The sequence below is a fragment of the Colius striatus genome, chromosome 5 (genome assembly GCF_028858725.1).
Source record: "Colius striatus isolate bColStr4 chromosome 5, bColStr4.1.hap1, whole genome shotgun sequence".
Lineage (NCBI taxonomy): Eukaryota > Metazoa > Chordata > Aves > Coliiformes > Coliidae > Colius > Colius striatus.
The window spans coordinates 49,028,085-49,049,440 of record NC_084763.1 but is presented as its reverse complement, the minus strand read 5'-3'; the positions used below and the strand labels follow the sequence as shown (position 1 = coordinate 49,049,440).

The following is a 21,356-nucleotide window of genomic DNA, read 5'->3' as shown; positions in this document are numbered from 1 at the left end:
TCAATCAATTTCTGATGCAAATTCTTTCTGTCTTTCTCAGGAAAACAGCCTAAATTTAATTGTCAATCTTTTTTGATGTATGGACACCAGAGCAAGATTTTCTTTTGCAAACTAGTCCCCACTATAGTGAATTTATGCACTCTGTAACAATTGCCTTCCTTTCTGTAGTTACTTCTCTCATACTGGCCTCCAGGATTTATGATATAGTTGAGAAGAACTGGTAAAGTGCAACTAATGGAGTACAAGTGAAAGTCAAGCCTGTGTCCAGTTTGATCTGTCTCAAGGATAACCCTAGCAGTGAAGATACTAAAGTATTCCCAGAGAAGAAATATGTGTAGTTATTGACCTTTTTTTGTGAGGATTTTTGCCAAGGCCTTTCATACAACATTCCTTGTTTAGGCAAAACCATTGTTCAAATCTTGTTTGTATTTCCATTCAGTATTAATCCAACGTTTTGCCTTCATCTGTGGAAGCTTTTGCTTTGAACTCATTCTGATGCCTCTAGCACGATGATCATTCTATATATCGATGGCAGATATCTACCTCACTAGCAGGTAAAAGGGTACAGGGCAAGCTGTCAAAAATGGGTAGGTGTATAAAAAGCTTTTTTCTTTCAAGAAAAGTACCCTTTTTTCAGATAGCAAAATGAGCATTGGAAGCAAAAGCAGTATGAATAGAACCATGAAGGTCAATAATGAATGATTATCCGTTATTTATGGAAAGTGAAAAATGAAAGGCATCAGTGAAACTAGTAGACAGCAGGCCTTAAATTCAAGGGTTACACCAAACAATTGTCTTACTTTTGTGGCTTTCTAAAAAATCAGCTGCTGTCTACTTTGACTTAGGCTACTGAGCTGTCAGCCTTGCTGATGTGAACCAATTTAGTAGTTCTTGATATTTGTACAAAAGAGTGCCCTCCAAGTGCTGCTGAGTCAGGGCAGTCAGAGTTTATTGCTGTTTCTGTTGTTGAGAACAAATATATGGCTTTAGGTTTTACACAGCAGAGAAGTTTTCAATGGCATATAGGGTATATATGTATACACATGTTTCTGTAAGTGACAATTTCGTTGCTAAAAACAGACAAGCGTGTGTTCTTGCTCTAGGAACAAGCTGTTTCATTACATATACAAGCAAAGAGTGAAGGTCTAGTGTGAATCCATCCTTATAACAGAAGAGAAAGCAAAGTCTCCATAGACACAGAAGCATTCTCAGAGTTATGGCTTTTCTGTTCCTGATCAAGCAAGCTGTTTGGGGCAAAGGTCCAGGGCAAATATGCTGCAGTAATCTCAGTTTAAAAAAACAATAAATACTTTTTTCCTGCCTGCTATGCTGAGCAGCTATAGATATTTTTTAAAAACAAACCCATCTTAGGCTAAACCTAACCCGAAGCCTTCTAGCTTCAATTACCACAGATCATTTCTAAGCAAAACTGACCTGAGAGAACATAGCTACTGAAGGTAATTCATCTGCATAGTGGCAATTCAGTCCCATCTTGGTTCCTCCACAGTTTCACATGTGCACAGATGCACTGCAGAACATTAGTTCTGGGCAATGAAATCTTGCATACATTCTGGAAACAATGACTGTGGCCTAAACTCCATATTGTGAGTCCTTCTCGCCCCTACTCATCCTGTGTTGTGAGGTATGGAGCAGCCAGGCACTGTGAAGCCTGCCAGTGCAGTCTGCCTGGCAGGAAGAGGGGAAATAGACATGTTGTCCCCACCAGAGTCACTCTGTGTGCTTTTGTGCTGAATTCACAATTTTGCTCAAGGTTATGAAATAGCACATTTAAAAGATCCTATTTACCTGAGATTAATGGTAATGTACATTTTAAACATAAGCAAGTTCTCCGATAACACCAAACTGAGAGGACTGGCTGATTCCCCAGAAGGCTGTGCTGCCATTGAGCGGTATCTCGACTGACTTGAGAGTTGGGCAGACAGGAACCTCATGAGGTTCAACAAGTGCAGAGTCCTGCAGCTGGGGAGGGTCAACCTCATGTACCAGTACAGGCTGGGGATTGACCTGACGGAGAGAGCTTTGCAGAGAGAGATCTGGGAGTGCTGGTTGATAATAAACTAACCATGAGCCAGCAATGTGCCCTCGTGGCCAAGAAGGCCAATGGCAGCCTGGGATGCATAAAGAAGAGTGTGGCTGGTCAAGGGAGGTTCTGCTCCCCCTCTACTCTGCCCTGGTGAGACCCCATCTGGAGTCCTGTTGTGTCCAGTTCTGGGCTCCTTAGCTCAAGAGGAACAGAGAACTTCTGGAGAGAGTCCCGCGCAGGGCCACCAAGATGATCAGGGGACGGGAGCATCTTTCATACGAGGAAAGGCTGCAGGAACTGGGGCTGTTTAGTCTAGAAAAGAGGAGACTGAGGGGAGATCTCATTAATACTTACAAGTATTTAAAAGGTGTATGTCAAGAAGATGAGTCAGCACTTCTTTCTGTTGTCTCAAGTGCCAGGACAAAGGATGATGGACAAAAGCTAGAACACAAAAAAGTTCTACTTAAACATAAGGGAAAACTTATGTGGTGGAGTACTGGCACATACTGCCCAGAAAGCTTGTGGAGTCTCCTTCTCTGGAGGTTTTCAAAACCTACCTGGACACATTCCTGTGTGATCTGGTCGAAGTGGTTCTGCTTTAGCAGGGGAATTGGACTAGATGATCTTTAGAGGTCTGTTCCAACCCTTATCATTCGGTGTTTCTGTGAAGGCGTCCTTTAAATGAGTTGGATCGTGCAGATAGATTTCACAACTGTAGTACAGTTAGCACCAAATTACTTGTGCATTGGTGCTACTGATTTGTGTCACAGTGATGCCTGAGCTAAGCAGAGATACTAAGTGATCCCTAGGAGACTGATAGTAACCTCAGTTGCTGTAGTTACAGTGAAAGCAGTATCTGGAGCTGTCATTTAATGTGCCTGATGAGACCTAATTGATGAGTACCTGCTGAAGGGACCTCTTTCTTCTCAAGTTTTAAAGTAAATAATTTTTTTAATCTTCTTTTACTGAGTGCAATAAAGACCAAGGTTAAGATTCATCTTACTGACTTTGGACATCTGCAGTAGAAGCATCCATGGCTGAGTTGGCCCCTCTCTGTACTTTATCTTCAGAAGGAGAGTTAAAAAAGCAGTGATTATTCTAACCTATTTATTTGTTTAATTTAAGATGATCTGTGTTGTACCTTGTTCTCCTTTGACTGTACTGGCAATTTCCACTGACTTTATAAATTAACTGAGGTGCCCGTCTCAGATCTAGGTGTCTGTTTCAACAGATGAGTTTATTCAACATGTTCAGTAAAGGCTTGGTGTTTGTTTGTATATGAGTATTTGAATACAAATATTTGTATTCACTGAGCTTTGTATATGTGTGTGAAATGTAAATAACTGTAGTTAATGTTAGAAAACTTGATTTCTTGAATGCAGCATCACTGAAATAAAGGCAGATTTTGAGGATAATGGGAATTATGATGTTTAAAGCTACTTGTTGCCATGGTTTTTCTTCTAGGTTGGCATTATTGAAGAAGAGTGGCGAAGAAGATTGGAAAAGCAGGCTCAGCAAAAAGCAGGAGTATGCAAAAGTGTCTGTCACTGATCGTAGCATGCAAGTGCAAGAAGTTGAGCAGCTGTTGAAGAAGGTAACTCTATCTTTCTTTGGAAAAAACATCTTGCTTGAGATGCTTCAGCTTTTTGAAAACGCATTCAACTAGACAGGCATGCCTAATATTAGCCACTAGCTCCTGCTATTCCTCTTGTTGTCAGGCTTGTTTAAAAAACAGTTCTCCCAACATGAAAGTTCTTTAAACAAGAATGTCTTCACTGTCTTGGGATGTGTATTGGTTACAGCATCTTTACATCAGCAGAGTATGAACCAATGAGTGAGGCTGTAAGGCTTCTGGAACATTTACAGGTATAGATTTAAGCCTTTTTCCCCCCCAATGAAGTTGACTTACAGACTTTAAGTTCAGATGTTTTCTGTAGTATGGATGAGCCTGTAAACATTTCAAATTCCTAAAGCTGTGTTTTCTCTATGCATACACTTGGTTTTTTTTGAGCAGTAATTTTGGATCCTAGAAACACTGGGGAAATGCAGGTACCAGAGCATTCAGCCTTTCAGCTTTTTGCATGATCTTTGGTGTCTGTGGATAGCCAAAACCATCTGGACAAGGGGTTTATTTATCTTGTCAGTGTTGGTGAATAGAGTGGGAGATGGATAGAAAGGTGTAGAGGAAGGGGAAGTCCACATTGTTAGCACATTCCAATTGCATCTGTATGTGGGTAAGTTAAGTTGCCCAGCAGAGCAGAGTGAGTCTGTAAAGAATAACGTTTGCTATGAGGACCTGCCATCCATTCAATGAAGTTTTGCTTCAGGCTAAACTTAGTCTTTTCCTGTGGCCCCACTGCTGTTGGCAACTATGGCCTTATGTGGGAGTGCAGGAGTGTGCTTCAGGGCTTGTTTTCATCCAAAAGTCTGTCCATTCTGCAGTGTGAACCAAAGGACAGAAAGTTAGTGTATGTTGAAGATTTGCTTCAAAAGAGACTTCTGGTTCAAGCCACAAAACTAACATAGACTTACTTCCTTACTGAGTCTAATGTTTTGAAAATTACAAGGGTTGGATAAAATAGGTTATTTCAGAAGACTCTGATTTTTGAAGGAGCATTTTCACAGAGGACAAGTAAAGATAAAATTTGTGGTATAAATTTTACTAGTGGGAACAATAATCTTTGAATCCAATTACTTAGTTGTGAAAATGCTGCTTCTATTAATTAGCTAGTAACAAAGTCTACTGTTCCAGCAGTTTATTACAAGCAAGGAGTTGTTAGAAAATCTGAACATGTGACTCATCAAAGGTTGTGTGTTAACTGGACAGAAAAGCAAGAAAACTGAATCTTGCAGTTCAGTTTATGGGGTTTGTTTTGGTTTTGTCCTGTGGACTTGCTCAACAAACCAATTGCCAGTTTGAAAGATGTCCTAAAGCAAAACCAGTTTCAGTGGGGAAAGCAAAATTGCAGTCACATTTTTAACAGGCTAGTCTCCAAAATGACAACTGTTGAGATCAGATAACAAATGTACTCCCGCTAAGGACAAGGGGGTTGAGAAAAAAGCTTTAAGCAGCTGCCAAGATTTAGGCAGAGGCAAAACCTTGCTCTCTTTTCTTGCTCCCAGCACCCATATCCTCCCTGCTGTGTTACCATGTGCAGCAACTTCACTCAGCATAGCACAAGTTAGGCTTTTAAAGCAAGTAAGCAAGCATGAAGTGCTTGAAGGCTATAAGCTTTGAAGTAACTGCTAGCAGTGGGAGTTTGTGACACTGGGTCATTCACTCTGTTGGTTCATGTTAGCTCTTGGCTATTTAGAGTCTAAATCAAAGGATTTGCATGTCTGCCAAGGAGTGAAACCTTGTATGTATAAGAAAAAGTTAGTCTTATTAAGCTACATAACTCCCTGATTTGTTTTGATATTTCTGATGCTGATTCATTATGTGATGCTCGATGAATAATGTAAAGCTTCGTTAAGTTGACCATACTGTGTACAACACACCATGACACCTGCCCTTAAATCTGCAAATACTGTTATTGATAGCTAATCCATGTGAATAGCTAATGTCCTTTGAGGACCATAAAGCAGTGTGCCACTGAAGTCTCTATTTGCAGAAAAACTTAGAGACTACAATGTACTCTGCAAACTTTAATGCTTTCTGTTCCTAGATTGCAATAAAAATGGAGGGATTGTGTTGATTATTTTGCTCTGAGCTAGTTAAAATACTATTTCCACACTTGGCAGTCATGCATCAACAGCAAGGGAGTGTAAACTTCTGTCATGCCCTGCTGATTCCAAATAATACCTGATATTTTTAGTTGGATGTAGTCAGATACCTTTAAGGTTTCTTTTGTGTGTGTTTCTTTTAAAAGTTATCGAACTTGTTCTGGAGATTTGATTATTGAAGCACAGCTATATAAAATAGAAGCTGTTAGGAGTACATTTAGATTTCCTATGAAAGATTCATACTCTGAATAAACTAGTTGATTAGTGCTGTTTGATCACTTCTAGACAAAATGCTTCAGCACAGTTTTCTGCATGGTGAGATATTTCTCTAAATGTGTCACAGTCATTTGTGTAGGCCAAACTGTAGAAAAAGCATAAAATTCATGGAAAAGCTGTAAGTGCAGCCACAAATAAAGAAGGGGGGATAAAAAGGGGACTAAGGAGTTAACCCAAGGAGATACAGAACAAAGAGGAAGTTGAGATTCACTTGGAGGTCCTGCATCTGTTCTGATGATTGCTGCATATAGGAGAAAAATTATTTGGAAGCTGTGAGACTTCTTTAAATTATTTATATGTATAGTGAAACATACTTGGACAACTCAAAGAATACCTCTAATATCAGGGGAACAATTGTACATTGAGGAATGTCTTGCTGGACAAAAACATCGCTTTTATTTGGGAAAAGGATTTTGAATGTAGTATGTTTGCATACATCGTCTTAGGTTAGATGGAAAACTTCAATTTTGTTGCATTTTTTCATGGGTAGAAAAATTAACTAATTTAAAATATTTCCGTAGTCTTAAAATGATAAGATTTACTGGAATGAAAATTCTTATTTTACAGTTAGTCATTCTGAACAGAGTCCTTAATTAATGTGATTACCAGCTTCATTAAAAAGTGACCTTTAGGCAAAATATTACTCCCTTGCAGTTTGATCCATTTCATATGTGGCATCCACCAGGCGCCTGTATCCAGTTCTGTTCAAAGCTGAAACTCTAATGAATAGACTTCATTTTGAGCCATTCTAACCAGCTGCACCTACCTATGTTCTGCACCATGTTCCACATTTGCTTTAACCTATAGAGAGAAAGAAGAATTATATATGATAAAGCCATGTCTAATCAGCTTTGGGTAAGTCCAGCTCTGAGGCAGGGGTTATTTGGAGGCTTTGTTTAGAATGGTAAACTCAACTTCGCTGAGCACTGTGGGCTTAGCAATTCCCTCCAGATGGCTTTTGAGTATCCTGGGTTTAGTAAGCATTCTTTCATCCAGAAAATAGATGGCTTGTTTTTTAGCAGCATCTGATTAAACCTCTTGCAGAATTATTCATATTGTGGTTGACGTGGCTCATCAATTTAATGGTGCATGAAAACAGACACGTAGAAATTATCAGCATACAAAAAGTGTATCTTCTGGATGTGCTGTTCCATTCTATGTTGAGTTGTAGTGATATTGTTATTAACTTGTTAAATTCCTGCATGGAGTGGATTTAATAAACATGCTATTGTATTACAACAACATTTTTGACCTCTATCTTTCCAATAGAGAAAGATTAAACACTTCAGATTTCCTTCATTTTCAGAGTTCGGGGAAGATGGGTTATTTCCCCTTATCTCCATTTCTGTTAGTCCAATTCTTTTCTAATTCCTTTGCTTTTCTTCTGTCCTTGTCATAGGAACCTGTATATGCTTCTACTTACTCTCCTGTTATACCTGCTCTCCATAAATTTCACCCTTTTCTACCTATTAATCAGGTGAGCAAAAGTCCGCACAATCTAAATGCTCAACAGTTTCTAGTAAGAACATTGTGACAGTGTTGTTGTACATAGGAAAACTAGTAATCTTCTTAACTGGATAACCAGCTTAGTACATGCTGCTTTAAAGAAGCACAGAATTATGGCATTATGCTGTGTACTCTTCAATATGCATTCTGCTAGTGTTTCTCTTGTGGTTGCTTTTCTAAAAGCTTCTGTGTCTGTTAGACTATTTAGCTGAGAAAGTAAATGAAGGAGACACTGTTGCAGAGATGAAAACACTGAAAACTTTCAATTTGGTAGAAAGGGTGCATAAAAGAACAATATGTAACTGCACAGCATTTATTTTAGAACCTTGTCTTCTCTGTAAGCAATGCACGTAAACAATGTAGGACATAAAATAATCTGATTTATTGACTGTAAAAAACAAGCTGCTCTTGTTCAGAGGTGACTTTCATGTAGTGCTTTTCCCTAGTCCTTGTCTAAAGGATTTTTGCCTTGGCACATTGTGCTTCTATTCTCTGACTGTCCCGTCTTCCTACTTCTCTCTCTCTTTCTTTAAGGTCTCTAGTACTAGTTTGAAAGAATCAAGCTCTCTGATTTCTGGTGAACGTCATCCTTGGAGATGGAAGGTGAAATGCTGTATAAACTGTTATTAATTACTGGAGGGAGGAGTGAGACAGAAAATTACATTCAGATCCAGGATACACATTGCTAAAGCAACTCGTATTAGAGAAGCTTCATGTGAAATATTCTTCAAAGTCATGTCCATACCTTTGTCATTCCATCCTAAACAATGGATTGAGTTATGAAGAATTAATAGATAATGCAAATATAAACTTTCTTGAGCTAGAGCTATGTAGCAAAGTTGTTTTGAGCTGAAGTAGAATACTGGCTCTTTATCTGAGCAAATGGTACCTGTTTCACATAATCAGAGGTAAAAATAAAAGCAAAGGCAGGAGCAGGCAAAGAAACAAGTTGAAGAAAAACATGAGAAAACAAGGAGTTACTATTTACTTGAGAGAACCTATTCATTTTGTTGTGACGAAGTTCAGCCGCTCTGTGTATCTAGAAGGCAAAGATATAGGCTAACTTAATAACATAGTATTAATCCAGTAGTGAGAGGCGGCCCTCCAATGGCTGTTCATCCCATCTGTCTTTAGAGGGGGACACCCAAAAAGTGTTTATCTTTCCATTGACTGCAGTGAGCTACATCCTGCCCTCTTAGAAAGCTCTTTCTACCATAGAATCAAGGTGCATACAGAATTGTTTGGGTTTTTTCTAGCACATTAATTGTTTTGTTGTTTACACAAAACACCAGTGGAATACGTTCTATTTTGCTCAAATCACTTTCAAACAGAAAACTGTGCATTTGTGACAGAGTTTACTCCTTCTAACAAGAGCCATATAAAGTTGCAGAGGAAAACAATGGAGAAATTTTTCCATACAACTGCTGGATTCTTCTTGTGCTGGTTTTGTTTTAGGAGCCTAAACCAGAGAAGCTACTATAAAAAGCAAATAGATACTTTTTGGATTCTTCTTTTATAACACTGATTTTAAATGGATCCCCCTTTTGAAAAATACTTATGTTCATTCTTGGTTTGGACTCCCCCAGGGTAGGAGAAGATGAACACAAAAAACCATGAATTATCATATTTCTTGCATCAAAAAACAGCACAAAACAAAACCTCAAACAAGAAACCAGTATGCTAAACAGATTATTCTGTTTTGTTCTTGTGACCTAAAGGAGAGACTACTTGGACTGGAAAATTTTAAGGTACAAGATGGAGCATGGCATACATGTGGGCTCTTCCTTACCATGAACTGGCTGCCCAGAGGGGTTGTGGAGTCTCCTTCCCTGGAGGTCTTCAAGACCCACCTGGACATGTTCTTATGCGACCTGATCTAGGTGACCCTGCTTCTGCAGCGGGGTTGGACTAAATGATCTCTAAAGGTCCCTTCCAACCCCTACCATTCTGTGATTCTATGAACTGACACTGCAAAAGCAGTGGAGTGTCTGTGCATACCCTCAAGAAATGTCTTGCAGTGCTAGAAAAAAAACATCATCATCCAACCTAGCCAAGCAATGGGAGAAAAGTAATCCCTGTTTCTAGCTCTTCTTCCATTGAGTCTATAACTCCTTCTCAGTCTTGAAACAGTGCTTTTGGAAAAATACACACTCTTTATTCTAAACTGTCAATACACAGAAAATACACTACAATATTAAGTTGGTTTTGATTTGTAATTACTCGCTGGGTAAAACTTACCTCTTAATCTTCTCTTCAGTAAAAATACTCATCTGATTTAATTAGAAGTAGGTGTTTTTCATATCTTGAAAAAATATTTTAGCCCTTTCCTGAAAGCTTTTGTAATGGTTGGAAGTGTAGCAGCTGGAAATGGATGAGCTATTGCAGTATAGACTATCTGTTCAGAACAACTGTTCAACTGGATTTTTTTTCCTCCTTTTTTTCCATCTTCTCTAATTAGCTGGGTTTTGTTTGTTTTCCATCTCAAATAGCATTTTTTCTTAAAATGCCTGTTTTACCAAATTTTACTGATAACCTGTTTTTTACTCAACTGATTATTTCTTCTTTATCTTCATCACTCTCTGTATGTTGATGTCGTCTTGAGGGTTTTCTCAGCAAAAGTCTTTTTTCCATGTGCATGAAAACATTGTAATCAAAATCAGGAAGAACCAGATCACTGCATGGCTCTTTTCTGTTTAAAAATGATTTTCCAGTCAGTCAACTATTTTGCAGATTGTAAGCTACACTGATATTTTTATCTTGCTCAAAAAACCCTCAGAATGTCATCTATGATTAAGTCAAATACATTAAAGAAATCAGAGGTAACTGTGTTAACATATTTAATCATACTTGATCTCATCAAACTTGCCATTTTGATTAAACCTGTTTTCCATAATGCCATGTGGAATGGCATTAATTACGTGCCTCTGCTTTGATTCTTTATTGATTGTCTTACAGCAGTCTTCCCATGAGTATCTGGAACAACACTGGAACCTGCACTTAGAAGCTTTAGTTCTGCTTCTAAATATTGTCCTCATCTGAGTTTTATGAGTTGTATACATTGTCTCATTTTCAAAGGTGTCTTTCTTTTTTTTTAATGACTGCTCAAGTTTGGGGCATCTCCTATCCCAGTTATTTCATGCTGACCCTTTTTCTGCTGCACTTCATCTTAGGAATTTATCATTGGTCTGAAACAAGCGATATCAATCAACAAATGGATGTATCTTTTCATAACCAATTAGGATATTTCACTGATTTTTTTTAATGGAAAGGCAACATTGAGCTGTGGTTTTCCTAAGCTTTTGTTTATTTCTGATACAGTAAAATCATTCTTGTTTTGTTTTTTTATTGGAGTCTTTCATTGCCCTTATCAAAATGTCATAACTACAAATTTGAGGGGTTTTTTTTCTTATTCAATGTTTTTAATTATTTTTAACTTGGAGATAAAATTTGCACTTAAAAGCTTGTTGAGTTTTACCTTTGTGCCATATTTTCTCCCAGTCAAAATGTTAATCAACTCTGACCAACTTATTCCTTCATAATTGGTGTCATTTGGCAATTGTGAAAGCTTTCTAAACTACTTCAAATTACCAGGTGTATTTGTTCTGAAATTTCTTTTGATGATTATGCTGGCTCATGTTAGTTTTCCAGCTATAGAAAAGAATTCTTTCTTTTAAGCTCTGTATATACTTTTGATTTGTCAGTTCAGCTTATAACTCTTTTCTGTTTGTTTATTAGTAAAGTGGGGAGTCTTTGTGCATTGGGAAGGAGATCTCATATGGGATTTCTCTGAGTAACATACATATCTAGACTGACTTTTTTTTAGGACTCCAAGGATATTTTGTCCAATAGAGCAGCTTGACATCTTCCATTTAAAAAAAAAGAAAAACCACAAAAAAACTCAAATAAAAAACATTTGTAACTACCATTAGACAACTACTTACTCTCTCTTGTCCTTTGACAAGGTTCCAGAATGACACACAATCTTTCTCACGATGTACGTGCATAGTGTTTTAACACGTACACATTCAAGGTCTGTCTCTTCAGAATTTCAAGTAACTACACAGATTGGAGCTTTGGGTACTTGCTGGAGACAAAATTAAAAATTAGGCCCTTACACTTATAAAAACAAAACAAAAGTATGAAAGAATCCATATGACTCTACTTCTTCCTGCCTTTCCCTCATTTGCCCTCGATACTGTAATTGAAGTTGGCGTCCTTGCAAAGTTAAAACTATTTGAGTATGAAATTTCACTTTGTGGTTTCATTAGGTGTATGTTGATTTCCTGCCAAGATTTCCTTGATTATATTGCTGTGGGTTTTTCTCTACCAGCTGTTCATCCTAGAGGTGCCTGCCTTTTCGGACACAGAAATGGCTAGAGATTGGAGGAAGTGAACTGATTACTTCCAGCATTTTTATTTAAAGCATTCAGGTGCTTTTGCAGAGGAGGAAACAGTATTGAATAGACTGAACAAAACTGTTTTGGAGTTCTAGTGAAAAATCAGAATTTTATCTTGATTATCATGACTTGCAGTCGTAGTGTCTGGCTGCACAGCTGTCTTTCCTAATAAACTGAGAGCAAGCATTGCTGCAGAAGGCTGCAGAGTTACGTGGAGCCAGAGGAAGGAGTGGAGGGCTCTCATGGCCTAGTCCTTGCACAAGCCACTTCTTGGCTTGTCTTTGCTTTTCTGACTGATTATTATTTACCATCTCTCAGCTGGTAAATGCTGAGAGTTACGAAATCTCTATTTTGGTATGTCTTCTGCAGTCACAAGAGTTTCTAGGTAAAGTGACTTATTTATTTAGCCCATTTGTTTTTAAGAAAATAAATACAAATATCTAATGTTTATATCTTATCCTTGTGTGTTGAAACAGAAAAGAGTGTTTATTTATGCTCACAAGCTTTTGGATCCTTTTTCATTTCCCCCCTCTGCTTGTATGAGCTAGAGCTGGGATAAAGCTTTAGTTTTTCATGTGTTTTTTTTAATTCTAGCAGCTCAGTTTTGCACAAATGCCATACAACTTGGAAGTAATTCGAGAGCTGACAGTCCCATGCACTAAAAATACTTCTATACTTGGTTTCTATGTAGTATAATCCATGAAATGTTGCTACTTTTTAAAGATAAGTGCACTGAGCAATGTTTCTTTGGACTGACCTAACTAAAGCAGAGTATGTAAATTCAGTTTCTTTCCTTTCCTGTTTCATATACCATCATTGATCCTTTCACAAGGAGGGCACTAAGATACTTAGTGCTCTTATCTGCTTCTAATTACTCAACTTGTTGGCTACTACTCTCTAAAGCAAGCAGCGAAAGCTGAGTGTGACCTTAAAAAAAAACAAACAACCCCTAAGATGATCACAGTCATTGGAAAAACATTCAGTAGAGCACGCTGACATAGGAACTAAAGTGAGCAGCCTCTGGACAGATAAGGCTACTCATTCTGACTGGAGAATTGAGTTGCTGTAAGAGGGATTCAGAAATCACAAACTGAGGTTACACTTCATTGTTATTCCCTGTGCCACCTGCAGATTTTCACACTTGAAAACGTTTGCTGAAAGTCAGTTTAGTGATCTTACTAGTGAAGCAAGTCCTGCTTCAAAAGATTGAGGTCTGGAAAATTATGTCATATACAGAGTAAATGATTTGATTTGCCTAGAGGGATGCCATTTGCCTTGACTGGTAGTTTCAAAGAAAAGGTCAAAGAACACAGACCAGAACCTTGTTTTCACAGTGCAATGGAGAAGCAAGGCAGTGAAGCTTGTGAGGGTCACTAAGCTGTGTCTGTGACTTGACTTTAGTAGCTCGTTCTCCTATTCTCTTCCCTCTACAGCTAGCAGTTGAAATGTTCAGCCAGTCCTTTACTACATCCTAGTCAGTTTATGGGGTGTTTTGTAACATCATTTTCTCTCTTTCCCCCCAAAAAAGCAGAGACTGACAGATAACCAGGAAAGTCAGATGACCATTGAAGAAAGGAAACACTTGATTACAGCTCGAGAAGAAGCCTGGAAGTCCAAGGGTAAAGGAGCAGCCAATGACTCCACGCAGTTCACTGTAGCTGGCCGAATGGTAAAAAAAGGTCAGTGATGAAATGATCCTAATATAAACAAGCCACTGCTTATCTGTCTAGTCAAAATAAAGTCAAGCTAAAGCTATGCAGAAACAGTATCCATGTTTAGCAAGAGGAGGACTGTTTATCTTCAACTGCGTATCTTGTCATGATGCCATCTGCTGTAGCTTCTTGTGGCTGTTGGTACTGATCCATTTTGTTCTGCAGTGTTGCACTATCATCCAGTTATTACTGAGATCTGTCTGGTGAGAGTCAATCATTTGAATGGTCATATATTTTGTTTTCCCTTCTAATGGAACCCAGAAGACACAGTTAGATTATTCTTTCTTATTTATTCTTCCTTTGAAAACCCATGTGCACTGTCTATAGAAAGTTGTGAAACCTAGACCTTGCTATTGCTGGCACTTTCCCCACTGCTGGGATCACTGGGAATATTTAGCAAATGTGTTATTTTTGTGGATGTTGTTTTGGACAACAACTTGAAGTGTTGTGTTTGACTGAATAAACCACTGAACAGATTTCTGCATGGAACCAGGGAGTAGAAATGGCAAGGGGACAATGTTGACATTTTTGGGGATCTCTTGAATTCAGTCACTGTTTCCAGATGCAATCATTCTTCTGAAGTGGATCAGAGTCTCTGAAGGCTGTACATGGTACAAATAAGGCTGCTCATGCAATATGCCTGGGAAGATGATAGATTTGGGAGAAAGGCACCTAAACTGGTCTCTTGTGATTGATGAATACTAAATTGTTTAGTTACAAGAACTTGCTTATTAACACAACAACAATGAACCATGGGTTAAATGATAACCATCCAAAACATCATTGTGGAGTGAGGACAGTATTGTAACAAGAAGTAACTCCCATTGCAATCCAAGACACATTCTGTGGCAGATAGATAGATATATGGTATTAGGAACTACATCTATTAGTAGTCTATTTTAGCTGCTGGTTACATTATTTTGCTGCTAGAAACATCAGTGGTCAGTGGTTAATGACCAACATGTTTTGGAGGGTAGCCAAAAAAAAAAGTGTTCAGTTGTTCACAGACTGCTTTTTGAGATTATTTTCTTTTTCTTGCCCAATAAAGTGTTTTTTGAAAGGAGTAGAAGATGATAGCATTTGTGCTTCTTAATGAGCAAAGAAAAATACCTTGAAAGATACAAGGTAATCCAGTGACAGTGACATCAATAAAAGTAGCCTAAGTGAGATTTTATTCAGGTGTGTGTTATTTTTGTTGCCTAAAAGAATAAATTATCATGATGAGTTTAAGAGATGATGAGGAAGCAATGCAAAATTAAATCATTGTAATATACATGTACACAGATGCTGTATTTTTAATTTCTTCTTATGGAAGAAAATTTTTCCAGTCCTCATTGGAAGATGATCCTTTACTAATATCTCTTCTCAGTGTGGTCTTGTGGATTAAGTCCTGGGAGAGCTGCTTAAGAGCTGTGACCTCTCAAGTACGTCTTGATGAAGGCTTTATCAGTTGAACTAAAATCTGCTGCAATTTTGAGTCCCTTAGGTAACAGGGGAAAAAATGTTTGTGGAAAAGCTGCTCAATTATATTCTAAATCTGTCTTGGTGTTTGATAATTATGACTTGCTAGGAGTTGCAGTAAAAATAGTGGAAAGGTGATTAGTATGTATTCTCAGAACACAATATCAGTTTAGTCTGATCAAAATAGCTAAAGGCTTAAATTGATATGGCTTACTAGTTAGTAAGCTATGGCTGAATGGAAAATAGTTACTAGAGGAAAGTTTAAACGTTTGTTTAAAAGTCCAGGCAACAAGAGGTAATAGATGCAATTCTTTGCTCCAGTATGCTTTTATACCTAACAAAAACCATGAAACCTGTAGAATACTATTTCTCTTACTGGGGAAACATAGATTCACATGAAAAGAATTAAACAAAAGTCATCTTATTTTATCCACTGAGTCCAGAATTAATTGCTTTATGATAGTTATTGAAAAGGAGGGAGTACTGCTTGATATGGTGGGGACACTGACTTTCATTTCCACATGTTCTTAAAAACACAACAGAGCCCAAGAATTACTGCTTAATCCAGGGACAGCATTCACATGTCAGATGCATCCTGCTATGTCTATTAGTAGAGATGAGTTTAAATGGTAAAAGAGAGGTGAGGGGTGGTGGTAGTGAAGGAGCCAAGATCTTGGTAGTATCCTGTTTTTGTTCAGAACAGTTGCATGTTTTTACAATACTGCTTGTGGTAGACCTGGAGTCCAAAATGTGAAGACCAAGTGAGCTGCTGCTACCTTGAAAACAAACGAAATTACTATATTCAAGAGAAGGTGTGGATCTCGTGTTATCTTGCTTGCAGACACTTGGAAACAAAGCTTTGTTCTTATGAGTGGGATGGTTTCTGAGGCCATTGTGATTTAAGAAGCAGGCCAGAGCAATGTACTCTGCCATCCCTAAGACAACAGTTGTCAGGTCTGGGGAAGCGTGAGGGACTGTAGCAAGTGGACAGCCTCGTTTGCTTTCCCTAAATAGCTTCCCCTGTCATCACTGTTGGAAACATGTCTGACCCAGGAATGCATTTCCTATGTTCTCTGTTGTTATGCAGGTCTGGCTTCCCCAAGCGCACTAACACCAGTAGCATCTCCTTTCAGTAACCGGCAGAAGTCTACCACTCCAGTGACAAAGCCCTTGGAAGGTAAGGAATAAAAATGGCTGAAATACATTTAGGCATTTTTTACTTCCTGTCACTTAACAAGTTTTTACTTTCTGATTTGCCTAGAGATTGAAGCCAGGCCTGACATGCAATTAGAATCAGATATGAAGCTTGACAAGCTGGAGTCGTTCTTGGGAAGGCTGAATAACAAAGGTTTGTAGAGTAACACAGATGGCAATGTATCCACTCTCCAACTTCAGTATATCACTTAAATTACTTTGTTAAAATGTCTGGTAAAAGTAAATATTTCTTTGTTCAGATTGCACATACTGATGACAGTTTTTGTGATTCAGTCTGTTAAATTTTGACAAAAAGCCTTATGCTGTTATATTACACATGTACAATAGAATAAATCACAAATGCCAAAATGACTCTCATCTTTCGTACACATGATGTACACATTCTTGAGCAGAATTTCTTAAACCAGACAGCCAGTCTGAACCATATTGCAATATACAGTGAAGCAGTTTAAATTGCAGTTTAACCTTACCAAAATCAAGATGGGACACTAAGCTACTCCCAAACATAATTCATTTACCTTCCTGTGTTTTTGAAAGCTGACGCTCCCTACGAGCTCACACAGCTTCCTTGTACGGCCTGTTGGCTACCTATGAAGCTGGACAGAGTTCTCTGCCTCTATGTATAAGACAAAAATCCTTTTGTAATTTGCAGAGTCAAATACCTTAAACAGATTCACCTTTCAGCAGAGGAGGCACCAGCATAGGGTAGTGATTATGCCATTCTCGCTAGTCTGAAGTAGTCACTTTTCCTCTTGTAGGTCTTTCCAAAGGAAGAATGGAATATGCAAGACTATAAAATGCTTATGTCATGTTGCCAAAACAACTCATTTTTGATAGTTCCTGACTTTTTATTCAACCATATTTCCAAGCCAATTTCACTGCTGCTCATATGCAGCAATCTGTATTACAGTCTATTGTTATCATTCTTCTCCAACAGACTCTTCTACCATCTCTTCCTCAAATTCCATCAGTTTGAGGAAAAAAAAACCCCACCAAACCACTAAAAAAAACCCCAAAATACCACCATCCCAAAACCCCCACCCTCACCGCTACCAAACAAGCCATGTTTACTTTTTCTAGAGTTGAAAACTCTAGTATGATGATTTGTTGAGTGAGGTGGTGTTTTTTTTCCTGCAGTTGCTGGGATGCAAGAGACAGTGCTGACAGTTACAGGAAAATCTGTGAAAGAGGTGATGAAGCTGGATGATGATGAAACGTTTTCCAAATTTTACCGCCGTGTGGATTTCCCTTCCTCCTCTGTGCCTTTGGACCTTGATGAGGACTTTGATGCCATCTTTGATCCCTACGCACCAAAGTAAGAGCTATTGAGTTTGGGTGGGTTTTTTTACCATTGTTATGAATACAGACATAGGGGTGGTGATCAAAATGTTCAGCTTTAAGTTACCCTGTAGATACCTTAGTACTGGGCACCTCCATTACTTCTACATGTTGCTGAAATCAGGGAACTGGTCCTAACTTCCTAATGGATGTCACATCCAAAATGAAAGCAAATCTCTTGTTGTTTGATGACCCTGACTAGGAAAATGAGCTGATGATGATAAACACTGCTTGCCTTTCAGGTTAATATCTTCTGTAGCAGAGCACAAACGTGCAGTTAGGCCTACACGCAGAGTTCAGTCCTCAAGAAACCCCCTGAAAATGCTGGCAGCAAGAGAAGATATTCTCCATGAATACACTGAACAAAGACTGAATGTTGCCTTCATGGAGTCAAAGCGGATGAAAGTAGAAAAAAGTAAGTTAACAAGATGATTTGTACAATACACTGTCATGCTATTTTAATTAAATGAAAGAAAATATTCCACCACCAAAACTACAACTGAAGGAATTGGACATATTCTATGAGAGGCAAAAGGTTGAATGTAGACCATCTAGGAGGTCTTATAAAGGGCACATGTGGCTTTCCCCAAGGAAAGATGCATACAGCTGCCTTCTGTGTGCAGGTTGAGTTATTTTCAGCACAGTCACCTTGTGCAGACAGAGTGCCACCGTGCCTGCAGGGTGAGGACAGAAGAGAAAGGAAAGTAAATTGAGAGTTACGTTATGCTGAGGGGGAGAGCTGACAAGAGGGAAACTTTTGGTTAGGTACATTGATCTTAATTTTAGGTCTGAGTTTTCTCTCAAAAGCTGGAATTAGCCTTCTTGACTCCAAAAGATTAATTCCCATTAAAGGATCAGTGCCCTGTGGAAGGGCTTTGTGTTTTACTTGTGACAACGTTTTCTCCTGACAACCAGACAAACAGCAAGAGACATTATTATAAGGTTTATTCAAAGGTTTTTGAAGCCACTTGACCCTTTTGGGCACAAGTTTTTCCTCATTATAATTTAAATAGAGATCATCTTTAAATGTTGTCTGTATTGATGCCAACACTAATTATGTGTGCAATGCTTTGTTGCCATTTGATGAGAAGCATTTGCCTGAGTTGTAAATTCAAAAAGTGCTTCATCTTTGATTGAGAAATAAGCAAAGGTAGCCAAGAATTTAGGCTTTAAGTTTACAGGAAAACATGGCTGTTGCATCACACTGGCTGAGACAAATTTGAAGAGAATTTCAGTAATTAGCCTTGGCCACTCTGCTGTCTTTAATCAATTGTAAAGCACTGAAGATCTACACAGTGCTTTACAAAACACTGGGTAAAACATGTTTCTAGCAAAGTCTGTAATTCTGCCAAATAACATAGTTCTGACACTGGCAGTTTGTCTACTCTTGGATGATGTCTAGAAATGTAGATACTACTAAACCTACAAAGCTTTTGGGCTAGCAGTTAATCTGAGTTCAACCTGCTTCTGCCGTTTCTGTTGAGAAGGAGGAAAACTGGAAGTAATGGGGGGAAGTTATTATTTTTAAGACAATAACCATATTTTTTTTTGTAATTTTGTTCTTTCTTTTGCCCCTTTGTGTGGTTTTTTTTTCTCCAATTTCTTTTTGTGTACAAGTGTCTACAAACTCAAATTTCTCAGAAGTAGCACTTGCTGGCCTGGCAAGCAAAGAGAACTTCAGCAACGTTAGTCTGCGGAGTGTGAATCTAACAGAGCAAAACTCTAACAACAGTGCTGTGCCATACAAGAAGCTAATGCTGCTGCAAATTAAAGGTATGCTAGGACAGCTTTTACTTTCCCTACACGATAAGCTGATGGTAACATATGGGAGTTGCTACCACAGTTGGTGCTTAGCTTGTTCTAAATCTCCGGCCTGAGATTTGGGTCCAAAACCTTAAAGAATGGGAAGTGTGACAAATGCAGAAGCTTACAAAGAGGTTTTGTTGTGTGTTTTCCAAAGAAAAAATAAACTATTTCAGGAATTGTAGCCATCTCCTGTGGAAACTTTTGAACTCTCCTATTCTTCCAGCGCTCAGTATAACTTGGAAGTGACATGTCAGTCTTCTTACTCCACTTCCCCTTACTGTGTGTAGTAATGTAGCTGATTCTACAAAACAAAAGCTACTTTTTGGGGAAAGGTAAAATTCTTAAAATGTTTTACAGCCCAATAAAACCATGCCATAGCTTCACTTAAGCAAATGTGGAAGATTCTGTGATTTGGCTGCTGTCTGCCATTTATTGAATTCATTTCTTTCCAGAAGGACACAAAGTTGTTAAAGCAAGAACAGGAAATAATAGAAAGATTAGTTGATAGGAGGCAACAGGGGAGTTTTTTTGCTTCCTATGAGTAAACCTTTTTTCCACAGTAGTAGTCATTTAATTATTCTTTAACAGTCTGTTTCCATGTATTTTGATAAATGTGCTGGGATTGTTTGTATTTCATTCAAAACAAATTAGATCTTGGCATTTGATAGCAGTAGTCAAAGGAATATAATTAGCTTTGTTTTCTCTTTAGGAAGAAGACATGTTCAAACAAGATTAGTTGAACCAAGAGCCTCGTCGCTCAACAGCGGAGACTGTTTCCTGTTATTAACTCCCCATCTCTGTTTCTTATGGATAGGAGAGTTTGCAAATGTCATAGAAAAAGCAAAGGTTAGCACTGGTTGGGGTTTCTTATTTATTTTTAGGCTGTCACAGCATATATTTCTGATGTGCCAGTTGTCTCAGAAAGTGGCACGTAACTGATAGTCGGTGACAGGTAGAAATACAGGATTCCTGTAAATGTTTTAGGCTGTGCACTGAATGAAAGCTGATGTGGGAGTGTGTAGGTTGTGAAGCTGCAAGAGAAAAGAGGATATCCTCAGGAAACAGATTTACACTCAAACAAAAAATAGACTGAATTGCAGGATGTCCTTTTTATTCCCATATTCATGAAGATCAAGTCTTGTTTTACGGCAAATGAGAGAATTAATGCATTTCTTTAACATTTTCTCTAGTGTCTGTTTAATGCAACAAATAACAATAATTTCTCCTGTTATTTACTCTATTATATCATATCTACTTTCACCTTCTCCCTGAACAAGATATGCACAAGTATTCCAAAGACTTAAACAATCCTGTTCAGATAACTGTTAATCTCTTAGGCTTCGGAACTTGCAACTTTAATTCAGACAAAGAGGGAACTTGGCTGTAGAGCTTCTTATATACAGACTATAGAAGAAGGAATAAATACCCATACCCATGCAGCCAAAGACTTCTGGAAACTCCTTGGTGGACAGACAAATTACCAGTGTAAGCATTCTTACAGTTACAGTATCTGATGTTTTACCACAGTAAAATAGTTGAGTCTATTCTCTTTAGTAAAGGTAGTTGGATGTTAAATTTTGTTATGATTTATGCCAATCTTTTCTTTAAGCTGCTGGAAGTCCTGAAGAAGATGAAATGTATGAAGCGGCAATAATAGAAACAAATTGCATTTACCGCCTCGTAGAGGATAAACTCATTCCTGAGGATGACTACTGGGGAAAGGTGCCAAAATGTACCCTCCTGCAACCAAAAGAGGTATTGTGCCACTTACTGCTCCTGTGGTAAGTGCAGGAATATACAGCTGAGAATGGCTTTTGGTAACTGTGAATGCTCCTGGAGAGGCTTACTGTAAATTGAGTCCTCAGTGTTTCTGAAAAG

At 38.3% G+C, this 21,356-nt stretch overlaps 1 protein-coding gene across 6 annotated transcripts in view; it reads left to right on the top strand.

Annotated features, from left to right (window-relative positions):
* The window catches only part of SVIL (supervillin), a 63,431-nt gene that overhangs the window by 26,776 nt on the left and 15,299 nt on the right, over window positions 1–21,356 (top strand). For 4 of the 6 annotated variants that reach the window (XM_061996409.1, XM_061996410.1, XM_061996408.1 and 1 more), the window contains 10 exons: window positions 3,509–3,638; window positions 13,475–13,625; window positions 16,207–16,296; window positions 16,381–16,467; window positions 17,472–17,649; window positions 17,915–18,087; window positions 19,290–19,445; window positions 20,188–20,324; window positions 20,816–20,963; window positions 21,088–21,233. In XM_061996409.1, the coding sequence (XP_061852393.1) occupies window positions 3,509–3,638; window positions 13,475–13,625; window positions 16,207–16,296; window positions 16,381–16,467; window positions 17,472–17,649; window positions 17,915–18,087; window positions 19,290–19,445; window positions 20,188–20,324; window positions 20,816–20,963; window positions 21,088–21,233 (1,396 nt within the window). The remainder of the gene's footprint in view (window positions 1–3,508; window positions 3,639–13,474; window positions 13,626–16,206; window positions 16,297–16,380; window positions 16,468–17,471; window positions 17,650–17,914; window positions 18,088–19,289; window positions 19,446–20,187; window positions 20,325–20,815; window positions 20,964–21,087; window positions 21,234–21,356) is intronic. The other 2 variants (XM_061996412.1, XM_061996407.1) reach the window with 1 other exon arrangement.